Genomic DNA, 27,994 nt, shown 5'->3' with positions numbered 1-27,994 from the left:
TTGGGGATGCTGTAAAGGGGTAAATTTCCTTTGTCTTGTGGTCAACCAAGTTTTTCAGTGGCAGTCTATTGGCTAATGTTAGCCATGCTTGCACCAGGCTTTACTCTTTCTCACTAAATTTACATTTTCATTCATACTTCTATTGATATATAACGGTTTTTTTTTTGTTATTTTAGACCCATGTAAGCTTGTATGCAGACAGGTGGACTACATCTATTTCTTCGGAAACGTGGCGGACGGAACGCGGTGTAGCAGTGACCCCCTAAGGAAAGATGTTTGCATCGCTGGAGCATGCCGGGTACGTCACGTGGTCTAATGACTCTGCCCAGTCCCTAACGTTCTGTTCAGGATGGTTGGGATTATTAACTTCACATCGTCAACCATAGGAAACCCGAAAAACACCAAAGGGTCTAAGCTAATTAGCACTTGTTTCTGAATTCCAAGATTGAAAGGATTAACTTAAAAGAAGTGAATATAATCACTTAAAATGTTTGTTATAAAAATGCAAAAGAAAAGAAGAAATCCAGGTAACTATGTCATCACTCGTTTTAAGGAACTGGTACCGAGGAAACTTTTAGGACCTCAATTGACAGAAGTTCGTCAACATCATTGTCTTGCTTTTCCAATGGAATCCATATAGTTTGCGAAAAGCCCCTATATAGATGTCGCCAAATTAGCACTGCGGGCTACGACACATGAATTCTTGAGTGCAACCTACTTTGAAATAATTTTATACATACCTTTTAACTTTTAAGCTAACTATTGTTGTTTTTCTTGTTTAGTCGGTTGGCTGTGACTACATTCTGGAGTCGGGTGTTTTCCCTGATCGCTGTGGTGTCTGTAACGGTAACGGGACAACATGTGATAGAGTACATTTTGAATACACGGAAAACTGGCAGTATTGGGGTGAGTTCGCATCGAAACATAGAGCGCAAACAAGGGCACAAAACGGATCTGTTCCGCTTTTTTTGGTGGCGGTGGAGATGTTAGACCCTTCGGTTGCTGGGGAAAAAATCGCCCCGAATGGTTCTGCTGGCAAATTTTGTGGAGTCGAATTAGTTGTGCTGTGAATATTTTTGGGAGCGCTTGGGTTGATGCTTGGGAAAAAATCGTCCCGATGGGTTATACGGGCAATTATCCATGTGCTAAAAAGCCTGACCACTTCTGGCTGGGAAATAAATTCCTAATCAATGCTGGCTGGTAAAACCAAGGAATGTCCCCTCCGGGAAAAAGGAACAGATATTTTTTTCCCCAGCAACTTTTAAAATGGGTATTTTCGGCATCAGAACATATTCAAACGACGCCAAATATACCATTTTAACGTGTTTCGGGAAGGGGGCTCGTTGTATGTCCTCGCACAAATAACCTTCCATAATTTACCGTTCCAAAAGTAAAATGTCGTACTTAATTTATAGAAATTGAAAAGGAACAAAGATATTGGCATTAGCGGAGGAAGCAAAAAAAAACATTGGGGGAGGGGAGGCACAAAACAAATTGCATTTTCTTTTAACACCGAACCAGCTACCCCCCCCCCCCCCCTCCCTGGCTCTCCTTCAAAGGGTACTGCGCTATTTACGTCATTGACAACGTAAAAACCTAGAAAATTATTGGCTAATCCCCCCCGGTTTCGCCGCCCATAATTGATATTTACTTTAATGATTATATTGCCTTTACATTATTTTAGTAAACAATGCTAATATAATTAAAGAAAAGTACTTAAAAATACTAAAAATGTCGCACGTTCCTCCTACCTACCATAAGGCCCAAATGCTGCAGCCACAATGGAAACATTGCCCGTGGGCTCTACTAAAGTGGTTGCCGCCAAAAGACAAGTAGGATACAATGTTCTTGGTGAGTGGACACTTTTATCTGTTTTTGGAGGACTTAGAGACGATGACAATAGATTTGGAATTGACTCCCTGGGCGAAAAAAACTGCAACATGTATAGAGTAACACATGGTGTCTTTTACGCGCGCATTAGTGGATTCGCAAAGCAGTAACTTACAAAAAATAATCTGTATCTCACAAGCTTTTATTAGATACAAGTTGCTTGGGATAAATGTTAGAAGTACAGTCGAACATCGCGAGTTTGATATTATATTCATGTCCGCTCTAGTTGTATTCATAGCGGCTTGTTGTCACTTGAATTTCAGCTTACTTTCTTGTCTTTTACGCGCTTCTCAGTCGATTCGCAAAGCAGTAACTTATAAAAAATAATCTGTATCTAATCGCGGATTTTATCACGTATATGATGAAATCCGCGATATTTTGACGATCGTGTCCTCGATCGTTTTATTCATAGCTGTTTGATGTTGATTTGAGTTATGATGTAAGACACTTCACTGTTTATAGTCGCCCCATGTAAGGTAATCCAAGAGGCTTCCGGATTCTGGATTCCAGGCTCTGGATTCCGGATTCCGACCCTTGGATTCCGGATTCCAGGCACAACTTATATTCCGGATTCCAACAAAATATTAATGACATTCTATTAAAATCATGCAAAACTCTCGACATAGCAATGAACAGAAAACATTAGCGTATCGGAGCGTAATGCTAAAAAGGGACAACTATAGTGAAAAGAAACCATTTGTTTGCCATTACATCACTAAGATATGCATTATACCGCTAAGATATGCATTATACTACTAAAATATGTATTATACCACCAAAATGCATTACACCACCAAAATGCATTACACCACTAAGATATGCATTACAACACTAAAATATGCATTATATCACTAAAATATGCATTATATCACTAAAATATGCATTATATCACATGCATTATATCACTAAGATATGTATCCCACTAAAATGCATTACACATGCATTTATAACACTAAAATATGATTTATACCACTAAAATATGCGTCACTGGCGTCACTGTTTTTTTTTACGTCTTGCAACGTTTTTCAAAGAGCAAAGGCATTTGGTTGACGTCCAAATTCGAAACCAAGATTCCACGAGGTTACACCCTGCTCAGCCACACGCGGTCGCCAGGGAAAAAAAACTTTGCAAAACGGATTTATGGCTTCCGTGACGCGACGCACAATATTTGGGCCGCTTGCATGGTATATTTGGTAGGAATTCAAGTTGACACATTGAAAATCCTTACATTCGTTCGCTTTAATCGGTAATCAGACAGATATCATAAAAGGGTTGCTCAAACTCGGGTCTCGGAAATGAAACAATTGATATGGATTAACGTCTGAGTACAAACTCACTCGCTCTTTTGACGAAAAGTTTCACAGGCACTGAAGGATTATTTCCACTTTAGTAATAGGCGATTCCAGCTATAACTGCATATTTTCAATCAGAAATGCCGAGGACGCTACCACAGCTACCAGAACCAGAATGCAACGCGCACGTTTTTACAGTTTGCTCGACGAATCTACCACAACTACCGTCATGCCGCGCGCGTGCGTTTTAGCTGGAATGGTCTATTCAAAGACAAACAAAACCGAGTTTTTGGTGACGTGTGCACGTGAGAATGGCTATACTTTTTTCTTATTCTATTTCCACCAGTTATACTGGTGCGGAAGGCACAACAGAGCTAGGCTCTAAATCAAGTACCCCCTTGAGTGTATTGTTAGTAAGCATTGTAAGCACTGTCACTGGGGGTGGTCACTGCCAGAGGGTTTATTGCGTCCCCAGTGGTTCTTTTACGTCCCTTCGGTTCAGGTTAATGTAGTGCAGCTTGAAGAGACGGGACCTCCGGTTTAGTGTCCTTATCCGAGAAGACTGGAAACACGGGAGAATAACTTCAACTCACTTGTGACACAAATTCGAACCAAGGCAGGAACCCGGAAAAATCCCCAGTTTGAGCCAGGATTCGAACCTTGGCCACAGCGGTGAGAGGCCGACGCGCTAACACACTCGGCCACCCGTGCTTTCATGAATACTCTGTGCAATACACCCCTTCTATCTCATAGAGCGGATTTCGGATGAGTGTAAAAAGTAAAAGTACGTCAGGCTTGCGTTCTGTTAGCGTTTCTATTGGTTTAGCAGTGCGGAACATTACCATTTTTGGTTATATTTGATAAACAATCTGATTAACCAATCAGAGATGAGTATTACTATGCCCAGTCTCACGCGGACACGCCTAAACTCAGATTGGGAAAACAAAATGGCGGTTCCCTCGAATCGGGAAAATCATGTTGAACGCCGCTTTTTAACTCTCTGCTAGCAGTGATTTCTTCTTATCTGTTTAAGCAGGGATTTCACCGACTCAGTGCGTCATATATACCCTATTTGTGTTGTTTCTCATCGGCAACAGACCTCATTTGCAGGGTTATTTTTACGACTTCACCAAATCGTACTGTAATGAACGCGGAAGGGTAAGCCTCTGCTAGCAGGCTATAACATGGATCACCAATTATCTAGTTGTACGTTTCATCAAGTCATACAAATGCAAAAAGTTTTCCTGGATTTATCTTGCTTTCGCACTCGGAATGAAGACACTCCAAGAAAAATTTTAGCTGGGATATTGAAACTAAAATGAATCTTATACAGAATAACAGCGAGTCTCATAAAAAAAAAAAAAAAAATGAAGCTAAATCGTATACAGATTGGCCGCGAGTCAATGTTTATTGTATGCAATTTAAAGACACTACATGAAAGTACTGTTTAAATATTTATATTTGATCCTGGAATAAATAGATTTGCTATGATCAGTAAATCTCAGGGATGGCAGTCATTATTCATTGCTGCATTAGTTTGCTATTACTCGTTGTAAAAAACGTCCTTACCACAAATGCTCACATTATGGCTTTTTTTATAAATGGATTCTAGAGGGGGCACTTTTTTGAGGGGCTATGTAATGTGCTTATTCAATGAGGGGTGTATGTATACCTCAGTGTCAGAACCATCCCCAACGGACTCCATTGTATCCAGCTAAAAAAAGGAAGTTTTGTGACACAAATCGTGCTTAATACACAGGTTCTAACACCAAGTTAGAGCCATTGAGGGTGTATTTCATTGTGTGTGCAGACAAATGGAAAAAGGCATAAAGTGTAAACTAGGGTGAGGAAAAGGCATGGTAAGGGCAAAGGGGTGGTGACTAAGGGTATGTCTAATTGGGGGTGCTGACACAGGTTGTGAAGATGAAGTAAACTTGTACCATGTTTGATTACTAGGCCTTGGAGATAATAGGAGAATGGGAGTATAGTCATACCCTGGGTACCAGAGGCTCCAAGCTTCACTAGAGCAGATATCATATGGAAAATATCTATTCATATTTGGTGATACTTCAGGCTTTTTTTTTTCTCGCCAGTCTCTATTATATGCGCAAAGAGTCTTTTTTTTTTATTATAAAAAGGGAATTAAATTAATTTGATTTGATAGGCAAGTCTGAGTGTTGAAGTTCCCCTTTAAAACTATAGTGATATTAAGAATTTATATGTTTGGGGTATATAGGTTTGAGTAATTGTTTGGGAGGTAAGTTTCTATACTTGGTACTTGGTATATTTTATGTATAGAACTCAGGTTTGGGTATTTTTTTTTGGGGGGGGGGGCTAATTTGACAAAAAGTCCTTATCGCAAATGCTTATTTTAGCATATTATGCCCTTCTTTTTACCCCCTTGTACCAGGTTTGATTACTAGGCCTTGGAGATTCTAGGAGTATGATTGTGCAGTCATAGATATCATACTGTATGGAAAATAAATATTTATATTTGGTGATACTTCAGGGACATTTTTTATCTCAGTGCCTATTGCACAGAGTTTGTTTGTTGTCTTTTTTATAAAAATGGAATAAAATTGATTTTATTTAATAAGCAAATCTGAGAGTTGAAGCTCCCTTATAGCAAGATTTTGTATGTTTGGGCTATAGAATTTAGGTTTAGTTATTTATTTTGGGGGTAAGTTTCTATGCTTGGTATATTTTATGTATAGAACTCAGGTTTGGGTATTTTTGAGGATGAGTAGGGGGGGCTAATTCATCAAAAAGTTCTTATCGCAAATGCTTATTTTAACATATTATGCCCCTCTAGCATTAGATTTTAGAGGGAGCACTGGTTTGAGTGGCTATGTAATGCGCTTACTCAATGAGGGCTATTTTATGGTGTGTGCAGACAAATAGGAAAAGGCATAGAGTGTAAAATTAAAGGTTGAGAAATGCATGGTAAGGGAAATGAGGTTGTGATGACTGAGGGCATGTCACATGTGGTGTGCTCACACAAGGTGCGAAGACAAGGAAGTAAAATTGTACCGGGTTTGATGACTAGGGCCTTGGAGGTGAGGAGGATAGAGGTTTTTTTATATAAAAGGGAATAAAAGTAAATTAAATTTGATAAGCAAATTTTCCTTCTAAAACTTTTTTACGGGACTGGCAAGTTTCAAGCTTTTGTATGATTTACGAATAGAACTCAGATTTGGGTTACTTTTTTGGGGGGAAGGGGGGGGGGGGGCTATCTATTCTTGGTGGAGTTTTGGGTATAGTGTTCAGATGCAGGTATATTCTTAGGGGTGGCGCGGTTCCATTCTTTTGGGGGCATAAAATGTTTGTATCTGTCGGAACCAACAGTCATGTTAACAGCCAGAGTGCCCCCCCCCCCCCATGTTGTTGTGGTGGTCGCAGGGCAAGACATTTAGCTAAAGAATGATAAGAAGCGAACCCCCGAGAGACAAGGGTAGGGTAAAATGCTTTTCGGCTAAATGTTGACACGAATTTTCATACCTATTCTTCGGCGATTTTTCCCTGTTGTATAGACGTTGGGCCTTGACTCGCACTTTCGTCCTCACAATTCAACCTCCGCTCTCCTCAACTTTCACCATACCCTGTGGGCACTCGTTTCGGCTTGTGGTGAAAATTGTTTTAGTATGCCATGATCCTCATTTATCCTAGTTTAGTCCTGTCAAGGTTCTAAGCCGTAGAATTTGGTCCATCACACTCATATTTCTCTTTTTCTAAACGTAAACATTACGAAAAGAGTTCGATTTTACGGCAGTCTCCAATAAAAGCGCTCAATTTGAAAAGGTTTCCCAAACGATATTTTACTTTCGAGCACAGGAACTCATCAATCAAATATCAAACTTGGTATAGAGCAGGATATTTTGCTGTTTTGGTCGATTTTTGCGATGCGACGTCTCGCTAACAAAACAAATTCAAGTTTCAAACTCCGCGCGGCCATTTTGAATATTTGCATAATAAGTAGGTAAATCGATATAACCAAAAATAGTAATGTACGGCACTGTTTAGGGTATAGTGTTTTGAATTTTAGCCAATGAAATTGCAAACTAAATCAAAACGCGCCAGTACTTACGTCAAGGCTAAACGCAAATTTGACTTTCTTCGCCTCCTGATTTGTTTGTTGTTGAATGGCTTCCATTCCCGATTGGCTAAATTTTCGACATTAATATGAAATTCGCTCATTCTAACAAGAACGGGAGATCAGGCTAAAATGCGTATATCTCCCGCAAAATGCATAATGTTAGAAGGGAGTCCTATTTTATAAGCTTATGGCTTCTCTGGAAATCTGTGCCTACTCAATTTTATGAATTGTAAATCTAATAAGAAAAATATTGGCAAAATAAAACTGTAAACTGTGAGTCTTAACTGGAGAACTTGTTTTGTACTCTTACTAGTGTTCTTAAGAATGTAAGAATTCTGCCAATTGAAGATAATTAGACCGGAAAAAGTTGTACAATGATCGACAATGAGTTTTCAATCAATTATGCTAAACACTAACCAGACACACCTCCTCATTAGAAATGCAAATAAAGGCAAGGGCTTGAGGAACATCGTGGCACTTTACTCGGCTACTCAATCTTCATCTTCGCTTGTGTGGTCATTGTGGGATTTTTTTAAAGTCATTAATTTGAATGAAAAGTATGGATTCCGGATTTCGAAACTATTTGGATTCTGGATTCCAGACTGTGGATTCCGAATTCCAATCTCTGGATTCCGGATTCCAAGGGCCCTAAAAACCTGGATTCCGGATTGTGGATTACCTTACATGGGGCGATTATAGAAAGCAAGCTTTTACGGCAGTATAGTCACTGTAGAAAGTAACGACTCCTATTTTGACGAAAAAAGCGTGTCGGCGAAACAACCAGTGTTGTCGGCGAACTGGTTTGTCGGCGAAATCACCTGATACCATAAAACTCTTTTCCAGACTTGTTTTATATTTCCATCTCCCCCTGGCCCAAAAATTATATTGACTTTCCGTTTGAATCATGGTGAATTAAATCCATTCTTCAACTAAAACACCTCAACTCTATTTCATACATCTTCAAAAAATATATTTCAAAAAGTTGACAGCCTTAACATTCAAAATAAAAAACAAAACAACGTTTTCAGATCTATGTTCTGATTTGTTTTTTATCCGAATTTTCAATCTCATCACAGGGATCCAAAATTCCGATGGCGTGTACCTCATCAGCCTTCCTTCCTGGAGTACTACCGTGTATGCCGCTGGAACAAAGATTGTGTACGAGCATAATGAAAACCTGTATAGGGACCGCATTCTCATCGAAGGACCGACCACAGAGAAATTACTGTTAAAGGTATGATAATAGGGGACTTGCGCTATGAGATCATAAGGCTTTTTGGTTGAAAAATTCCAAGCTAAAATAAAGAAAGAAATAAGAGCACCAGCCCGACAAAATGAAATATTTAAATGTAAAGAATCCCTTTCTAAAAAATAAAACTTTCTGGCTTTCTGGCGCTCAATAAGTTGCCTTTAGCGATTTTTTTACCAGCAACCGGGGGTTCTAACAGCTTTACAGCCAGCAAAAAAACGGGCTGCAAAGCAGATATTTTGCGGAATAGATCCGTTTTGTGCCCTTGCCCATCCGGCCAAATGTTTGAGTCAAATCACACAATTTCTATATATGAAAATTAACAAACTTTGATCAATAATAATGCTAAAAATGCGCTCATTTTTTTAATGGGCCTCACTACAAACTTAAATTTAGCCTCGCTGGATGTTATCAACAGATACAAGACTTGTTGTCCCTAACCAGTAGTGCTAGCATTCATTATTTTCCGTTTTCTTATAAAGTCAGCCAAAAACGTTTTCTTTTCTTTTCCTTTTCGCGAAGCAAGTTTCATTAAAGTTCCAACAATCCAAACATACTAACTCAAAATTATGTATTTTTTCTCTGTGTTTCAGTTTGTATACGTTTATGAGGTGAACGGGGGAGTCGACATCGATTACTTTAGACCGGTTTCTGGTGTCCTTGGATCTAATGTCTCGTACCAATGGGCAACTTCTAACTGGACATCTTGCTCAACAACTTGTGCTGGAGGTTGGCCTCATAATTCAGTAGAACTTCGTTAATATGATTGCCCTAGTTTGTGTTAAAATCTGCAAACCTGTCTTGAAGCTTTCTGTAATCGACACGTTAAAAGCCAGGCGCATGCGCAGTTGGGTGCAGGGTGGCAGCTAAGGTGCGCGCGCATTCCCCTTCCCTTCCTTGGCCTACAAAACTCGAGTCATTCCTTATTAAAACACCGTAAGAAATTATCCTTTTTAGCTTATCGTGGGTACGCGCCTCAAAAGCTATATGTTTACCTCATTTCACAATATCTATTTTAAAAACATAATACTACAAACATTTTTACTACTACAACGGGGCTGTCTTTCCGTAATTTAGCGTTTCACTGCAGTCTCCTGAGGACAAAGTGTTTGATTGTTTCTAGCGATGATTCTTGAGTACAGTTTTAAAACCTCCATAAAACGAACTACCTCTTTTAGAAACTATTTAAAGCCTTTAAACCCTTTAAGGTCTTGGTAAAGGTAAACGACGTGTCCGCGGAAAAAAACATTGTCGCGCCGCAATTTTCACTACATGTACAAACTATATATCAAATAAAAGATAACAGATTGAATTATCTCCTGCAAGTTTTATTTTTGCAATAGCTTATTCCGTGTTTAAGTTTTAAGGCCTCAAACTCAAAAGTACGGAGTTTACTCTAGAGCGCAATGTACCTTTGCGTTATTGCGCATGCTCTTGCATGTAGTTGCATCTCAATGACAGAGGACTTTTTGTTATTTGACACTGTCAACAAAATTGTATATATTACCATCATGATGATATATTACCATCATTGTTTTCATATGTATTTTTATTTACTGTTATTTTCATCATTATTTAGGGGAAAGAAGCCGCGTTCTGTATTGTGTTAGAAGCGATGACAATACATTTGCGTCGCACTCGGCATGTGACGCTGCCCTAAGACCTGCAAGTGTCGAAGCGTGCAATACACAGACCTGTCCGCCAGAGTAAGTACGATAGAACCCAGCGACAAATCAAAATGACAGGGAACCAAATGGACCAAAATGACAGTAGAACCCCGATGATAAATCAATTGACAGGCAGCCAAATGGACCAAAATGACAGTAGAACCCCTTTGATAAATCAATTGACAGGCAGCCAAATGGACCAAAATGACAGTAGAACCCCGATGATAATTCAAATGACAGGCAGCCAAATGGACCAAAATGACAGTAGAACCCCGATGATAAATCAAATGACAGGCAGCCAAATGGACCAAAATGACAGTAGAACCCCGATGATAAATCAAATGACAGGCAGCCAAATGGACCAAAATGACAGTAGAACCCCGATGATAAATCAAATGACAGGCAGCCAAATGGACTAAAATGACAGAAAAAACCCGATGATAAATCAGACAGGCAGCCAAATGGACCAAAATGACAGAAAAACCCCGATGATAAATCAATTGACAGGCAGCCAAATGGACCAAAATAGACCGTAGAACAGTAGAAGTAGACTGTAGACAGTAGAACTCCGATGATAAATCAAAAGACAGGTAGCCAAATGGACCAAAATGACAGTAGAACCCCGATGGTAAATCAAAACACAGGTAGCCAAATGGACCAAAATAGACCGTAGAACAGTAGAAGTAGACTGTAGAACTCCGATGATAAATCAAAAGGCAGGTAGCCAAATGGACCAAAATGACAGTAGAACCCCGATGATAAATCAAAAGACAGGTAGCCAAATGGACCAAAATGACAGTAGAACTCCGATGATAAATCAAAAGACAGGTAGCCAAATGGACCAAAATGACAGTAGAACCCCTTTGATAAATCAATTGACAGGCAGCCAAATGGACCAAAATGACAGTAGAACCCCGATGATAATTCAAATGACAGGCAGCCAAATGGACCAAAATGACAGTAGAACCCCGATGATAAATCAAATGACAGGCAGCCAAATGGACCAAAATGACAGTAGAACCCCGATGATAAATCAAATGACAGGCAGCCAAATGGACCAAAATGACAGTAGAACCCCGATGATAAATCAAATGACAGGCAGCCAAATGGACTAAAATGACAGAAAAAACCCGATGATAAATCAGACAGGCAGCCAAATGGACCAAAATGACAGAAAAACCCCGATGATAAATCAATTGACAGGCAGCCAAATGGACCAAAATAGACCGTAGAACAGTAGAAGTAGACTGTAGACAGTAGAACTCCGATGATAAATCAAAAGACAGGTAGCCAAATGGACCAAAATGACAGTAGAACCCCGATGGTAAATCAAAACACAGGTAGCCAAATGGACCAAAATAGACCGTAGAACAGTAGAAGTAGACTGTAGAACTCCGATGATAAATCAAAAGGCAGGTAGCCAAATGGACCAAAATGACAGTAGAACCCCGATGATAAATCAAAAGACAGGTAGCCAAATGGACCAAAATGACAGTAGAACTCCGATGATAAATCAAAAGACAGGTAGCCAAATGGACCAAAATGACAGTAGAACCCCGATGATAAATCAAAACACAGGTAGCCAAATGGACCAAAATGACCGACAGAGAGATAGACACTAGGTGGCTCAGTAGACAGAGCGTCGCTCTGTAGCGCCTGTGCCTCTCACCACAGGTTTCCCGGTCGCTCTGTAGCGCCTGTGCCTCTCACCACTGGGTTCTGGGCTCGATTCCCGGTTCCGACGTGAGTTAAGTTAGTTAGTATCGGCTTATTTGCTACGACGGTTTTTCTCCAGGTTCTCCGGTTGCTCTCCCTGCCGAAAACCAATTTTGATCTTAGCTATGATCCGTGGTCAGACACGAGTTGTATGATGGCTGCCTGGGGCGACTTCCCATTCCTTCAACTCGACCACGTCTGAATCTGCGCTCTCGTAACTCACCATCTAGTTGTGATGAGAGTGATTACCTACCTAGTTTATTGTTATTGCGTTGGCAGCGTTGATTTGATGTTGAATTCTGGATGCAGCTTAACGTTTCTTTTTTGGAACAGATGGCACGTGACTGAATGGGATACCTGTTCCAAGACCTGTGGACGAGGGTCCCAGTCCCGCGCTGTATTTTGCCGAAAGAAGACAACGTCATCATCCCATGAAACTATCGATGACCAAATCTGTCTGGACAGTGGGCTCACAAGGCCGAATGTCACAGAAGTGTCCAGATATTGTAACGAGATTCCGTGTCCCCCCGAGTGGGTTCCTCTTGCCTGGTCAGAGGTAAGTCTCCCTCAATATCATGCCTTCCAAGATAACGTTTGCCAAGAACAATGTGGGGTTCATAGTCTCGTCTCCAAGCTACTGTCGGTCAGACCTACTCGTGTGACGTCATAAAAAGACTGGCCGTACACATAACATGGAGAAGCCTTGGGAATGAGTCTACGAGGGTCACAACTTAGATTGACACGAGCCAAAATTTTCAATGGTTATTTGTCAGAAAAAAAAACAGCTCATATATTTTAGTGTCTACGGTTATAGTGATCGCTCTGTAGCGAGTTAAAAATGCCATAGCACAGGGAAAAAGAAGGAATGAAGCAACGCAAAACTTATAAATTCTGTAGAAAAATATCTATGTATGCTGTCTATAAAGGTCCCTCTTAGAGCCTGGCCGATCTGAGGCGTACTATCTAAGGTCAAGCAACACTTGCAGTGTCACGCAAAGGAAGCAAAATTTTTGGCAAAATGGCCTTTGTCCATGCTGGTCCTTCTGCGTGGAACTCGCTACCCAAGCTAATTAAGGATATAAAAGGCCGTGAGCAATTCCAATAGGCACTAAAAACTAATCCTTTCCGATGGGCTTATTTCACCTAGAGGATTCGGTAATTTAGCTGACCTTATTACAATTTGTTATATTGATTTAGGTTAGATGTTTTTGTAAGAATTTGTCTTCTGTTTATTGCTCTAAAATATGTTTACATAGTTTAAGCGCATCTTAAATAAATTATAATTATTTATATTTATCATTATTAAAACATTATCAGGTGTTATCCTTGCTTAATTGTTGTGTAGCTCTTGCGTTATACATAATAGACATCCTATTGTCAGAGAAGTATTGTTTTTACAATTTCCATATTTGTATTTCAGTGCAGTACCACGTGCTCCACTGGCGTCACAACAAGACAGCTGGAATGTCGTCGCCTTGAAGCCTCTGGGGTCATGTCCCCACCAATACTTCCTGAAAATTGTGATCACGCAATTAAACCGCCAACATCAGAACCTTGCAACTCGGATAATCCCTGTACTCGTAAGTATACAAGGCAAGCGATGTTGAAGGGTGCATTTTTATTAAACGGGTTTTACAGGTAATAAAGGATGATAGCAAGTATTTCACGTCTAGTATAGTCATAGAAATTTGCGACAGGGTGGGAGGGGTTCAACCTATTTCTGAGAGGATGAAAACTTTGCCTTTTATTTCTATGGATATGAGTTTAGGACCGGGTATTTTCATGTAAGAAATTTTGGGCTCTAACGAAGTAACGAGACCTCCGTGTTTTTAGCTGAGCGTTAGCTGAATACCCCCACTCCCTTAACTCATGAAAGCCACTATTTAAAGAGCCCTTGTAACACTCACCTTTGTTATTTTTTTTCATATAAAATTGGAAAGCACATAATGTGATAAAATTTCAAAATAACAATCTAAAAACAATTATTTGAGCATGCGATATTTTTTTTATTGAACTTGGTAAATAAAGAATTTAAGTTTGTTTTTAGATTGTTTTTTCCAGATTTTATCACATTATATGCCTTCCAATATTAAATTTAAGAAAAATAAAAAAGGTGTTGACAACAGCATTAACGATCTGTTTTATAGCAAACGAGGAGATCGAAATTGCTTGCTTCGTGACAAACTCTGACATCGCAGTTTTGGCCGATCTGACTGAAAACCTAGACCTGAATAACACAGCCGCAATCGTCCAGCAGTGTACACAGCTCGCGCATGCGCAGGGCTTTAAGTACTTTGCTTTGGGGGACAATGGCATCTGTTACTCTGATGCTGATACAAATACTACGTACTTCTTGAATGGAGAAACTGGCAAGAATAATTGTTATGCAGGAGTTGGGAGAGCCGGTTATATGTTCGTCTATACTTTAGGTGGGTATTTACGAGTCTTACGAAAGCTCCCATTTTGCTTTTAAAGTGCTAGAGTGCGACGCACGCTACCGTGGCCACCTTGTGGATCATGCAAATACGAATGCAAGAAACGCGTTATCTGATTGGCGTCGAAATGATAAGCCAGCCAGCGTGGTATAGAAATGCGTTATCGCACATCAGAACACGTATTTATTTTTGTTCAAAGGTACCCAACGACGAAAATTGAGTTAAGATACCGTTTTTATTCGTTTGCAGTCATTTTTATACAATATAGAGCTTTCCTAGATATTTTTTTCTGTTCGGATTTGCTAGGCAAAATTACAGCCATCCGTAAAATCTAGTTACTCATCTCGAGGCATCCGAAACTCCTAGCGATTGTAAGATCCTTAGCGAAATTTCTAGGTAATGTCCCTTGTATTCTCGCTCCCGGAAATACTAGGGTTCCTTTTTTTAAAGCATGTCGGACGTAAAAATCTCCCGAAAATGGTGATCTCTCCGAAAAACATAGGTGATCCAGCTCTCTTTCCGAGAAACAAATGTGATCTAGAAATACAAATTCCGAAAAAAGTAGACATTTCTAGGCCGACCCCGAAATCCGTAGTTGACCTTGCTTCCGAACAGATATTTGACCGAAAATGGTAGTTGGGATCCATTGTTTCGTTTTCAATTGATTTACATTATAAAACTGTCAAGGTGGCCACGATAGCGCGCGTCGCACTGTCTTCAAGTAACAGATTTTCAGCAACTATCTTTATGATAAACATATCTCAACAGAATCTCTTCCAACGCTTGTGAATCTCGGATGCTATCGAGATGACTACTTTGATCGCGCCTTACCGACATTTTACGCCAACATGCGAGATCAGATCGTGTGGGAAAACATGAACAAGACCATCTCACAATGCGCGCACATTGCACGAAACAAGGTATATCGCAGAATCGCAATGACAACAACCTCTATTAATACCTCTATTGATACCTCTATTAAGCGACCACTTCCCAAAGTCTTGAAATATTGGTCAGTCGAACACTGTATTTTGCACCTCAATTAAGCGGCCAAATTCATTAAGCCATTGAAGCGATCATTTTTTAGTCCAAAATGTATTGTTCACTGCTATTTTGACCTTTAAGAGGCAAGAAAATCTCATTAGATCTAGGACAAGTTACTGTTGAGAGCGAAAAACCTTTCACGTAAAACAAGCGGACGAGCGACAAAAATTTGACGTAAAAAAGTAGCAGAGCCCAAAAAAGTGACGTAAAAAAGGAACCGAGCCACAAGTAAAACTTGTTACTAAACTTCTGCATGCTGTGTAACGTTAGTTCAAGCTGCGCTACCAATTTTGTTACCACAAAAGCTCTAGGGCTTTTTTTTTTCTTTCTTTCTTTCTTTCTTTTATTTTGTCTTGAGGAGGGTTGCCTTCCATCAGACCTCGTGCTCGGTTAATGAGTAGTTAGTTTGTCGTGACACGAGTAGCAAGTTTAGCAGTTTCAAACAGCAATGCTCCGTAGTAAAGGATTAGATTTTAAAGGATTAGAGTACCATTGTTATTAAGCCTATGATTAATCATCACAAGTTTTATAATCCTTGGAATCGCCCTAAATTTGTTAAGTTACGTTTTCAGGAGTACGATTACTTTGGTGTTCAGTTTTATGGCGAGTGTTGGTCTAGTTCTACTCCGCTTGCTGACTTGAGCTACACCAGGCACGGAGATGCTGACAACTGCTGGGCAGGAGTGGGAGGCGACTGGTCTTTTCAGATGTACAGATTAGGCACGGTATGTCACGCAAGGCGGCCAGACAATAGCCAAGCAAAGTAACACAATGAAGAGCAGAGCCGTAGCAGTCTACGTAAGATTGGGGTAGGGGGGTACAATACAAAAACATTAAAAAATATTGGGGGGCATAGCGATCTACTGGTCATTTCCTTTTTTTTATGAGGTTTTGCTGTTCTTCCTTCTTGATGTTTCTCTTGTTGATTTTTCTGCTTGAGCTGCTTTCTTTGCCTTTAAAATCGATTTTTATTAACACATACAAAGTAATTTTGAGTTCTGACAGGAAAAACAGGTAGGCGTTGTTGTTACTGTTCTTAAGTTGTCATCATCTATTCTATACTGTTGGATTTATTTTTTATTACCCTAACCCCAAATTATCTTACCGTAAATGATCTAATAAACGCCCGAGGCGTTTATCAAATTTCGATGATCCGATAGGGGCGTTTATTGGAGAGGGGCGTTCATTGCAAACTATAACATTTTAACAAACCCAATTGCAGTGGGGTTCTAGTCTCAGTTAGGATCATGTTTCTTGACATTTAGCAAGTCTCACCTTACCGAAATTCCTATTTCGTTTGTTATTAAGTTGGGAGGTAGGATAAGGGAGGCGTTAAATAGAGGGGGCGTTTGTTAGAGAGAAGGCGTTCTTTAGATAGGGGGCGTTTATTAGGTCATTTACGGTAGCTGCTTTCAACTCACTTTTGACTTGAATCATGTGAATTACTGAACATATGGGATAAAAGGGACCAAACACTTCGCTACATCTAATCCTCTTTCAAGAGAAATGCTTTTCTGGCATTTAATATTTAGAGTTCTCCACTAATATTTAGAGTTCTCCACTAATATTTAGAGTTCTCCAAAAATTTTACATAAAATACCAAACATTAGTATCGAGGAAGGTTACGCAGACTGTGTATCGAGCGACGAAAGAAATGTTGTATGCGTCTCGTCGCATCGACAGATTTAATACTAATCGCTCTTTCCTTTTTCTTTCAGAATTCCAAGAAATGAAGAAAACTGTCTGACTCAATAGTATAACTCGGAAAATCCGGGAAACGGGTGTGGTGGATAGATAGTTCTTTTAGAAGAGAGGGAATTTAGTACAATTATAAGGTTTTAGTTATTATATCTTTAAAAGAAAGATAATAAAGATGGTATACAGGAATATTTGAGTAAAAATTTGCGTTGAAAAAGCAATGCTTGTAGCTAGAAATGATGCCGGGGAGGAACGGGGGAAGGTTCTTCCCATGTCGACCTGATAGGGATGCTCGTCGTATTTTTCATATTTTCATACCGATTTTACAACGAACCCCTCTACCCAAAACACGTTGAAATGGCATATTTCTTCGTTTGAATATGTTTTGATGCCGAAAATACCCATTTTAAAAGTTGCTTGGAAAAAAATTATCTGTTCCTTTTTCCCATGAGGGACTATTTCTTTTTTTTTCCAGCCAGCATTGCTTAGGAATTGCCTAAGTGGTAGTGCAGTGGTTAGGCATTTTAGAATATGAATAATTGCCCGTAAAACCGATCGGAACCATTTTTGGCTAAAAAATATTCCCAGGACAACTAGTTTGACTCCACAAATTTGCCAGCAGAACCATTCGGGACGATTTTTTTCACAGCAACCGAGTCTAACATCTTCTCAGGCAGCAAAAAAAAAAAAAAGAAAAAAAAAAAAAACGGGCTGCGGTGTGTGGTGGGGTATTTTGTTAATTTCCCGAAGAGCATCCCTATCATTTTTACCCTAGAGACCAACCCTCTCCCCCCCCCCCCCCCCCCCCGCCGGGAAATGAAGTTTCTTCCTTCTGCTAAAGTTTCCCCGCCCCCCGTACTTCTCTCCCTTCTAAGCACATCCACCACCCTTCTGCCCTCAGCACAATCACATCGTTCCAGGACTTAAGCTTGACGCGGAAAAAGGGACTAGTCTCTCGGTCAAGTTATTTGTCACAATGGAGTCCAAAGTCAACATTTGCCGTAAACGTCTGAAAAAAGGTTATGTAAAACATTTGTATACACCTATTTCAATAAAGGTTGCTCTCGAGAATCCATGTGTCGTAACCCGCAATGGTTTATGAGTAGCGTATATACGGCTGAATCCTTGTATCTAAAAGCCATCTGAATGTTCATAAGAACATGAACAAGAATTCTACAGCTTTTGAAACCTGGATTTGTATTTGCTTATTTACTTCATACCCCATGAAGCACTGCGGGTTTCGATACACAGATTATCCGGTGCAGTAATAGGGGTATATGATTGGCACGCGACAAGCCAATAAATTCTACGCAATCCGTTTTATAATGAATAATGTATACTTATATTGTGAGGTAATTTGGGCAATTCATGGATTATGATCGGCACCGTTTTTTGCTAGACTCGAACACATTTAACATTTATAAATACGAGTATAGAGCGCTTTTCTTAGGGAGAATCATGTTATTTTCTGAGAGATATCATCTTAGGAAATGATGAAAGTACTAAATGATAGAGCTTGGCGAAATAAAACCGAGATGCGAGAACTCTTGCATCATCGCTTAGAGGGGGCCCGAGGAAATGCATTCCAGCTAGCAATCTTTGGGTAGCGGCCTCGCCCTCCCCCCCCCCCCCCCCAAAAAAAAAAGTAAAATAAAATAAAGTAAAGTTAAAAGTAAAGTAAACTAAGTTCCTCTTACTTTCATAGCTCCATTTTCTGTGTAGTTTTTCCAGTTTGTCTGTTTTTCAGTAGGTATTCTCCTTTATCTACCAGTAACTAGGTCCATTTCTTTATTTACCAGTACCTATGTCTATTCCTGCATTTACCAGTACCTAGGTCAATTCTTTATCAACCAGTACATAGGTCTATTTGGAGGAACTGGTTCAAGTCAGATACTTGAGCGTTATATCCTCCCCTGCATTTTTCGTCCCATGCTTGGTAGAGACGTCCGCAGTGAGCATCCACGCTAGACCCATAAGCAGAGCTTGCGGTGATACGAGCGTCTGGAATGCGGTGATCACTTATGCTTATTGGACCACCGTCACACTCTATTAACGTCACACAATGCATATAATTGTCACGCAAGATTGTTTATAGAAATATTGATGTGCTTGCGAAGCGTTCGACTTCGACTTTTTACATGGGCGGCGCCCACTTGGTATGTATAACTATGAAAACATTTCCTCTGTTATGCTGTCGGCCAAGCAAAGTTGTGGAAGCAATGATGACCGATAAACAGGATTCAGTTGAATACATCTAAATAAGACTAAAAGAGTAAAAAATGAGAAATAAAAAGAGCAAAAATGTAAAAAGTATTCAAAAAAGAGTATTTCAAAATAAAAAAGGATAGACAAAAGAATTGTAAGAATAACATAGAATCAAATTGAAAATCTATCAGTTGAATTTTGATCTTTTTCAGATTGCTCCTCAATCAAGAACTATATCAACTTCAAGCCTACCACTTTCGCAGATCTCGCCGGTGTAGCCTAATGCGCACACGCTAACGCCTGTGTTAGAGTCATAGTTCGCTAGACATTTTCCTCCATTAGAGCATTTCATATGTTCACAAGGATTCTGAAGTACATAAAACATGCATTACAATGTGAAATCAGCTGGGCCTTTGTATATTCTACCAACTCACTGTGGATACCACAGTTTGAATGGTCACGGTTTGAATGGTCTCTGAGTCGGTGATTGAGAATTTTGGTTCAAATGTATCTTTTGTCTGCTGTTTGGAGCGTAGCGCTTTCGGCGCTCTGTATTGGTCGCTAGAAGCTCAAGCGATGTTTTTGAAGCTCGTTCGTAGCTTTAGTTTTTTTTAACTTTTTTGCGAAATGCGGTTAATAAAAGGCAGATCGGTATATATAAAGCCGCATTGTCACCAGTTTACTTCTGGTCGATAACGTAACAATTTCCGATTATTTTAAACGGGAAACGCAAAAACAAATTCAAAATTGTAAAAGCAGTGAGTCTATTGGAGGTTTCTTCGAGGATGTGGCCGTTAATTACTCGGGCTACCTGTGGTAGCACGAGTCTAGGTTTACCATTTCTATAAGTCTATATATCTATCCATAAACGTGTAAGCCTGCGATGCTCTGAGGTCTGCGGTATACTCTGCCTGAAAGCGAGGCGGCTTTTGTGGAAGACCCTTTTCGTTCGCGAATTCGGAGGGACGCTCACTACTCACACAAATGTACACGCCGGCTGCGATAGACCCACACTAAAAGATGTGTTTAACCGTATATTTTGGCCGGGGTTGTTTAAAGGACTGTCTAGCATGTTCTTTAACCAGATATTTGATGAAGCGCCTTGGCATTCTTTCTCTTCAGCTCGTAGTGCAAATATTTCTTAGTTCTAACAACGTCCGATGGACACATGTGATTCCGAAAGAAGAAGAGAATCAACAACAGCGAAGATGAGTTTGGATAAGTTTTGTGTTTATTGTTTTGTATGCAATTTTGAACAATGTCTCAAGCATTTTATCGCTCGTTAATCGCTCGCTATCAGTAGCAAGCGTGTCTTATCCCAATAAAGAGTTAAATTTATTACAAGAATGCCGGTCGCGTTATGCTAAATCTTTTTTATACTCTTCAGTATGTCTAGCACCGTATTGCGGCGTAAAGCCCCGTGCAAACTGTGCCAGCATTGCTGGCGAATTCTTGCTCGACTGACCACAAGAAAAACGAAATGTCAGAAAGTCAATTTCCCATTTTGACATTTTCATTTGTCCTATAGTCAGTCAAGTGGTAATTCGCCAGCGATGCTTGCACTCTGCGCATCTAGCAAAACGGCCACTACATACATGCGCACTCTACTCTCCGCATCTAGCAAAACGGCCACTACATACATGCGCACTCTACTCTCCGCATCCTGCCAAACGGCAAGTACATATATGCGCACTCTACTCTTTGCGTCCACTAGACTGTACACGGATTGCAATTCCAAATGGTTAAAGACCATAGCACATAACAAACTACCTATAATCAAACAAACCTCACCTACAATCTATACACAAAGATAGAATAGGAATTTTTTGTACCAGCGCTTAAGTATACCAGCGATCAAGTATACAGGAAGGCATAACTAACTAGCGTCACAAAAAATAAGAGCTTGACTGAAAACAGGGGGTCTACTAGGATATTCGTTGCACGATTCTATATTGTTATACCAAAATCTTCAATGAAAGCCATTCAACGGCAGTAAGACTCTCTATGGTAATTACATTTGTCTGGTTACTAGCCTCGCAATTGGGACCTACAGAAATGCCAAATGACATTGGCATTTCTAACATCACACGACAGTCCTTGGATTGGAACCCGCAAGGGAAAAGGAAGAGGTCGGCCGAGGAAATCAAGGAGAAGAACTATAACAGTAGAACATCTTACAATCGGGGCAACGTGGGAAGATCTCAAGAGGACTGCCAAGAACAGAGTTTCATGGAAGTTAATACAGGCCCTATGCTCTGGTAGGAGTAAAGAGGATTATGTAAGTAAGTATTGAGAATTAAAATATTCTCGTTCACACTTTTATTTACATTTCAAAGTAAATGTAGAATAGCTTCCAAGTTACTGTACCTAAATATTTTGCCTGGTGTTGGGTTTTAATGCTTCATTGTAGTTGACTACATTGTTCAAATTTAGTCGGAGCTTAATTCAAATAAATATCTAAATAGCTCTGAGGATTGAGCCTCGACACATTCAAGACTTATCTTATATGTTTCTGATCATACTCAACCAAGCTTGAAACTAAGATTTGAATTTAGGTACACAGGAAAAAGCCCTAGCATCAGGTATTTCTTGTTCCTTAAATCTCAAGCCTTGATAAAAAACATCATGTACATCTTGGCCCCTTCCTCTTTTTCCAGCCCTATGCGCTTGCCTTGCTAGCAAAGCTTTCTTCCTGTTTGTTTCTATCAGTTCACTTATCCGTGTCACGTCTCTGCCCTTTTCGAACGAGAACGCAAAAGGTTCATGCGCGAAAGGGTCATGCGCGAAAGGGTCATGCGCGAAAGGGTCATGCGCGAAAGGGCAATGCGCGAAAGGGCAATGCGCGAAAGGGTCATGCGCGAAAGGGCAATGCGCGAGAGGGCAATGCGCGAAAGGGCAATGCGCGAAAGGGTCATGCGCGAAAGGGCAATGCGCGAAAGGGTCATGCGGTAAAAGTTAATGCGCTTGCTACGCAGTCTAAATTGAAAGAGAAGATGCACCTGGCATGAGAAAAACAGCATAGCACCAATGCGATGTTTAATATTTATTGTCGATTTTTATTGTAAAAGAAAGATCAGAAAATACTTTCCCCAATACCCGATAGCTAAAATTATTCATTTCTCCTTTGTGTTACATAAGCAATGTGATTAGTCTACCCACATGACACTTTGTCATATGCCTGAAATGGCCAATCATAATAAGTTCCTTTTCACCAATCTAAAAATTCCCAATTTACAATGTCAAAAAAAAAAGAATAGTAAGAATAGTAAGAGAAAAGGATGCCTCGATTACGACTTTAGTTTAGGTTTGGAAAAAAGGCATTCTTTGTAGGATGTCTTATTAGTGGTAAATAAACCTAGGTTCCATTTTAGCCAGGGAGCATATAGACAATCTACGGGATAGTCGTTGTTACCGAATCATTCTTCACTCAAACTACCCTAAAGCCCGAGCAATAACACTTGTAAGCCGATGACCTAGTTATTCTGCCATAATATAAATGGAACTAGAAGCTTTGTAGCTGAATGCAAAAGAAGCCTTATCAGCCATGTGTATTCCAATGATATAAAGTTTTTTTTCTCAATGAAAGGTCTTCGTTTTTTTCCTTTTCCACTAATTGGTGGCTTCATTGAATTGAGATACATGGAATACATAACTCTGCAAAAGAGCTGTAATTGTAGAAATGCTATACCCACTAGATATAATTTGTGAAGTCAAAGTCGGACGTTAACTGTGCTCTTAGGAACCCAAGATGGCCGACAAAAAATATCCTTTTATCTTATATCTTTTGCCTTGCATACAAAGGCTTTGGCCAGTGCATATAACCCATTCCGCCTACGACGTAGGGCCTTCAACTAATCATCCTTCGGTTGCGGGGAAATTTAATCACTAAATTGCATATTGTTTTTAGAGACACCTAAAACATCGGTACTTCTAGTATACTAGTATACAGTGATCGTATATAAAAGGTATTAGGGGTAGTTTTTTTTCTGTAATGATTAATCGTTTTTTTTCTGGAAAGTATTTTTTGCTTTGGATGAATCTTCCTAATCTGGAGATGAATAATAAAACCTTGCTAAACCTTCTCAGCCAGCTAAACGTGTTTCTATTTACCCGAATACCAGATAACCAGCTTAGTCCTGACACCGAACCTTACTGTCCTCATAACTCGTATACTTTGCACCGTAACTGCCAGCTTTCTTGCAACCGGGTAGTTAGAATACCACGACACGAAACGTTTTAGTCACAGCTATAAGCTTGGTAATCTGTCGAGACAGAATTGAGTTTCTGATTATGAGAGCTCCAAAACCTCTGTTACCTGAATATGCGTTGAGGAATGCGAAAACCATGCATCATTATGTCTAACCAGGGTACCACAACCTCCAGACTTCTCTCGCGATTTTGGCAGAGCTTAACTTGACGAGAGATGTCTGGAGGCTCTGGTGTCCAGGGTACATTATGTCTCATAGGACTTAACTTTAACTTATTGGACTTTAACTTATTGGAGCTACAGCACCAAATCCATGGATTTATGGATTGATTCGTAGAGCCACCCCTCCCTCATCCCTCCATCCTACAGCATTATATTACCATTTCGCCATTTGCCACTAGCACTTGACAAATGGCCATTCCAAATGAGGGACAGTTGGACAGTATTGACAGCTCTGCAAGACCGATGCTAGACGGGGTTAAGGATGGTTTCCATATCGATCTCTATCGCAGGTGATCGTGTACGATTATTTGAAAACTCACCCTGCGTTCGTGTACGATAAGAATATATATACGATTGCGATCGGAATGCCATTGGTTGCAATCGTGCTGAGATCACATGGAAACCAACCTCTAAGGGAGGGCTGGGTTGCGTTTTCTGGCCTAAAATTGTACAGTCTTTTAAATGATCAACATTTGTTAATTAGATAAAAAAAGTCAGCCCCATCTTTGTTATTGTTTATATGCAATATTGGAAGAACGGGAATCACGAAATAACCATCTGATAACAAAGTTCTATAGTTCATTTTACCAAGCAAGGAAACCTCGCTATAACTTCCCCTACACAGCCGGTGGAACTGAATACTTTCTCGCACTAGATATTTTGATATGACATAATGGCGGCTGGCAGATACTCTTTAAATTTACCCTTTCTATCAACCACTTGATTTCCGCACCTGACTAACCCTAAAGCTTTTTCTATATCGGTTGATACTTTCCGTCCTTTCTCTCGCAGGGTCTAGTTTCCGCACTGGTTCACATTTCAAATAGGCATTAAAATTCGTGGCAAACGCCATCACAGGTAGCGAGAACGCCAACACACCGAGCACGGCGCAAATACATCCTACAAAACGTCCCGAGGCGGTCACAGGAATCTGATCTCCATAACCTACTGTAGTCACTGTAGTCGCACACCACCAGAATGCATCCGGAATACTGGAAAACTGAGACTTAGGGTGCCCAAGATCTGTATAGTATACAGCGCTAGAGGAGAGTACCACAATCATGCAGACGAACAACATGGCCATTTCTAGCTCTTTCAGACTTGAGCGCAGTGTGTAACACAACACGCGCAGACCACCAGAATAGCGTGACAATTTCAAGACTCTGAAGACCCTGAGGACTCTTATGATTCGCAGAACGGCAAGGCTTACCACGCGCTCGCTACGGATTAATAACAAGATAAAGAACGGGCAGATAGCGAGAAGGTCAACCAGATTTAATGGAGATATCACAAATTTGGATCTATCTGGCGCCGTAGCAAACCTAATCACGTACTCGAAAAGAAACCACGAATAACAGATGGTCTCTAGAAACATAAAGATCTCCTTGGTCTTGGAGCACTTTTCGTATTTCTCAAACGTGCTGTTACAATCCTTTAACAAGTCACCGCTGGTTTGATTACGGCACGATTTACCGCAATCTCTGATTCCCCACTGCGGCAGAGTTTCCACGCTTGAGACGAGCACTGACGCAATTATCATAAATACAGAAAACAGTGCGATTGCTCGTGCTAGCATAGACGTATCCGGATGCTCAAATAAATTCCATATTTTTCTCATTACTACTCTATCCGGCTCTTTACGAATAGTATTTGGTAACATTCCCTGCGAAATCGAGTTCAACGCATCCTCTCCCAGTTCAAAAAACTCTACTTCCTCCGTGAAAACACGAAAAGGAACTTCATCTGGTAGAATTAACCTGCCGTTTGACTGATAGTAAAATAGGATAGACTCAAAAGCTAAGCGGTGTCTGTTGAAGTAGAACTCCTGTAGCGTGTCGTTGTAGTGTTTCTGCCGTTTCGAGTGCGAGCCGAGAAGAGTCCGTGGAAATCGCGTGAGTGTACTCAGACGCGTCTCAAAGGTAGTACCACTCACATTTATGCGAACTCTGTCATCCATGGAACTCGCGATGAAACGCTACGGTCTTGATAAAGTGTTGAGGCATGCGAATTATAGCCTCCTTGAAACTCGCCCATAGAAATCCCAGCTTAATTCACCGCGACACTAACACCAAACCAAATTAAAATACAAAAGGTCGCTCGCCATCGTCAAAGCCAACGTTTAACCCAAATAATAGGTGTTCAAATAAGATCCAGACTGCTGAATTCTCAAATAGCTGTCCGGATCCTCACACCTCAGTAACTTTTCTCCCTCGCTGTATTCCAACCCTTTGTAAAACGAATAAATAGAAGGGACAAACAAGGGTTAATCGATTAAAAATGAATGAAAGAATGAATGCTAATTTAAAAGGCCCAATGGTAAAACATCCTACACCGTTGATGAAATGAAAATACGAGTTTCGATAAGGCCTTATTACTTAATGCTATGGATAAGATTCACTTATTTTTTTACCACAAAAGATAAGTGAGAAAGCATCGCATGTTGGTAACACTGTTTTGTTTAAAGTTTCCATTTCTACAATAGCTAATGAAGTTTGGGATATAGTTAAATTCCTATAGAATTGAAGCATTTTTTCAAAACATTTAAAAAGCTAACAGCTGGCTCTTCATCTAATATTCTGTCAAGGTAATCAGCGCTCTGTTTTGAAATTGCAATTCGTTCAACTTAAATATTGAAAAGGAGAGCAGGCTATGCTTTCTCTAAGTTCAAGTTTTCCGAGGATGACACAAGATATGTTTTATTTTTATGTATATGTTCTCTTAATTAAAACGAAGTCGATTTTATCAAGGCTGGCGAAAGCTAAACACCACAAGTTTTTAGATAAGACAAAATCTAAATTGGATGTGATTTTGAGCACACACTTTTTCACTTTTCTGTGTAGTATTCTATACCTGATATGTATTTATTTCTGCATTCATTTTATATTTTTAAAGACATTATTGAAAACAATTATAATAGATCAGAATTTAATTTAAAAATGCTAAATAGTTTTTTTTAAACACACAAAATTAGCTAACTTGTCTGAAAAGACGTAAGACCAAAGGATTCCTAAATCACTATTCTTTATCTAAATTGGATTTGTTTAATTTTTCATCAAAATAATATACTTTTTATACAAAAAGAAAAGTAAAATAAACAAACAGGGTTTTAAACCACTTTTAATAATGCCGGAAAGCTTTTTATAAAAGTGTGGACTATTTCACCATGCTTTCGTCTTTTCTATGTTTCCGTCTAATGTGGCTTAGTACCAAACGAGGATATAAAACCACACACAAAACCTAGACAAGAGTTATCATGGATCACTTAGCAAGTATCCCGAAGCCAACACTAAAAACCCTGGCGCATATTCTCAAAGTGAATATCATCTCTGACGGTGCATTCACTATTTCAATAAACATTGTTTACTCTTTTTCGCTTTAGTGTGATTAAGGGCAAATTACGTCCTAACTCTGGGGGTGGGGGTGAAGATTGTGGCATTCTGGTGTGAATTATTATGACTTAAAGAAGCTGGGTAACTTGAAAACCGAAATTGCACTTTTGAACATGTTGTGTCCGTTCCGGCTGCAGCGCTGGCATATTTATGTTTTATATACCTCAGCCAATATCGTATTGTCCGTCCCTGCTACATTTTTAACCATCATATCAATATTTATTATATGGCTACGGTAGTACGCTCTGTGATTGGCTTATTGGTAGTCGTGACATTCCCGTATTGCCCGTCTCTTCTGAGGGCATTACGGAATTCCGTATTGCCCTACGAAAAAACTTCCACAATCTTCTGTTTTTTTTTTTTCACCTTCACACTGCAAAATGAGCGACAGCGAACATTCGAGTAGCGAATTCTAACACCCAGAAGAAGAAGAAATAATTGGTTGGCGGGCCGTCTTTTTCCATATCCTGAGCGGGACATTTTTTGTGTTGTTTTGTTCGGTTGCACGAATTTTACTAAAACAAAACCGACCAAAAAACCAAAGCCACCAAAAAAATGGGAATGGACGAGCACTCTGAGTTGGAGTTTTATAATCCTGAAGAGATTGAAAAGGAAAATTTTGACAAAAAGAAAAACAATAAGATGACGAGCCAGCGAGCGCCACCGATAGCTAAGAATAACAAAACTTTAGTTATTTATATCGGATAAACAAAGACAAATGAATAAATAACAAGGGGTGTAAAGACCAAGAAAAGTCTCTTTAAGATAAAAGTACTACCTGTTATCTGTAAATAAAATATTTTGATCAAATCATAAAGCAGCACAAAGCGATTAGCCTTTTTATTTTACTTCAGAAGTTTGTTCTCTACATACCGTGTTTTCGAACT

At 39.8% G+C, this 27,994-nt stretch overlaps 2 protein-coding genes and 2 long non-coding RNA genes across 5 annotated transcripts in view; 1 reads left to right on the top strand and 3 right to left on the bottom strand.

The window, feature by feature from the left end:
• LOC5507795 (A disintegrin and metalloproteinase with thrombospondin motifs 18) overlaps nt 1-17,273 on the top strand; it is a 38,536-nt gene extending 21,263 nt beyond the window's left edge. For both annotated transcript variants that reach the window (XM_048732260.1, XM_048732259.1), the window contains exons 18-29: nt 177-298; nt 783-906; nt 1,762-1,851; nt 8,352-8,509; nt 9,118-9,253; nt 10,104-10,230; nt 12,241-12,463; nt 13,328-13,487; nt 14,055-14,336; nt 15,111-15,262; nt 15,959-16,111; nt 17,105-17,273. In XM_048732260.1, coding sequence (XP_048588217.1) covers nt 177-298; nt 783-906; nt 1,762-1,851; nt 8,352-8,509; nt 9,118-9,253; nt 10,104-10,230; nt 12,241-12,463; nt 13,328-13,487; nt 14,055-14,336; nt 15,111-15,262; nt 15,959-16,111; nt 17,105-17,119 — 1,742 coding nt within the window. In that variant the 3' untranslated portion in view covers nt 17,120-17,273. The remainder of the gene's footprint in view (nt 1-176; nt 299-782; nt 907-1,761; nt 1,852-8,351; nt 8,510-9,117; nt 9,254-10,103; nt 10,231-12,240; nt 12,464-13,327; nt 13,488-14,054; nt 14,337-15,110; nt 15,263-15,958; nt 16,112-17,104) is intronic.
• On the bottom strand, nt 30-7,022 carry LOC125572182. Its single transcript, XR_007313660.1, has 2 exons — nt 6,681-7,022; nt 30-838 (listed from the first exon to the last, which is right to left on the bottom strand). It is a non-coding gene; the product is annotated as an uncharacterized LOC125572182 (long non-coding RNA).
• On the bottom strand, nt 9,840-12,240 carry LOC5497355. Its single transcript, XR_007313661.1, has 2 exons — nt 12,161-12,240; nt 9,840-12,004 (listed from the first exon to the last, which is right to left on the bottom strand). It is a non-coding gene; the product is annotated as an uncharacterized LOC5497355 (long non-coding RNA).
• Nucleotides 17,274-22,317: 5,044 nt separating the features above from the next.
• Nucleotides 22,318-26,005, bottom strand: LOC5507790 (potassium voltage-gated channel subfamily A member 3). Its single transcript, XM_032376563.2, has one exon. The coding sequence runs from the start codon at nt 25,673-25,675 to the stop codon at nt 24,431-24,433; it is 1,245 nt and encodes a 414-aa protein (XP_032232454.1). The 5' UTR covers nt 25,676-26,005; the 3' UTR covers nt 22,318-24,430.
• Nucleotides 26,006-27,994: the final 1,989 nt, after the last annotated feature.

Source organism: Nematostella vectensis, chromosome 9 (genome assembly GCF_932526225.1).
Source record: "Nematostella vectensis chromosome 9, jaNemVect1.1, whole genome shotgun sequence".
NCBI classification, from domain to species: Eukaryota; Metazoa; Cnidaria; class Anthozoa; order Actiniaria; family Edwardsiidae; genus Nematostella; species Nematostella vectensis.
Note: the sequence above shows the minus strand (reverse complement) of the source record. Positions and strands in the feature narration are given on the sequence as shown.

What these genes read in the sequence shown, in the direction of transcription:
- LOC5507790 (XM_032376563.2), bottom strand. Translation starts at nt 25,675, where the DNA reads ATGGATGACAGAGTTCGCATAAATGTGAGTGGTACTACCTTTGAGACG.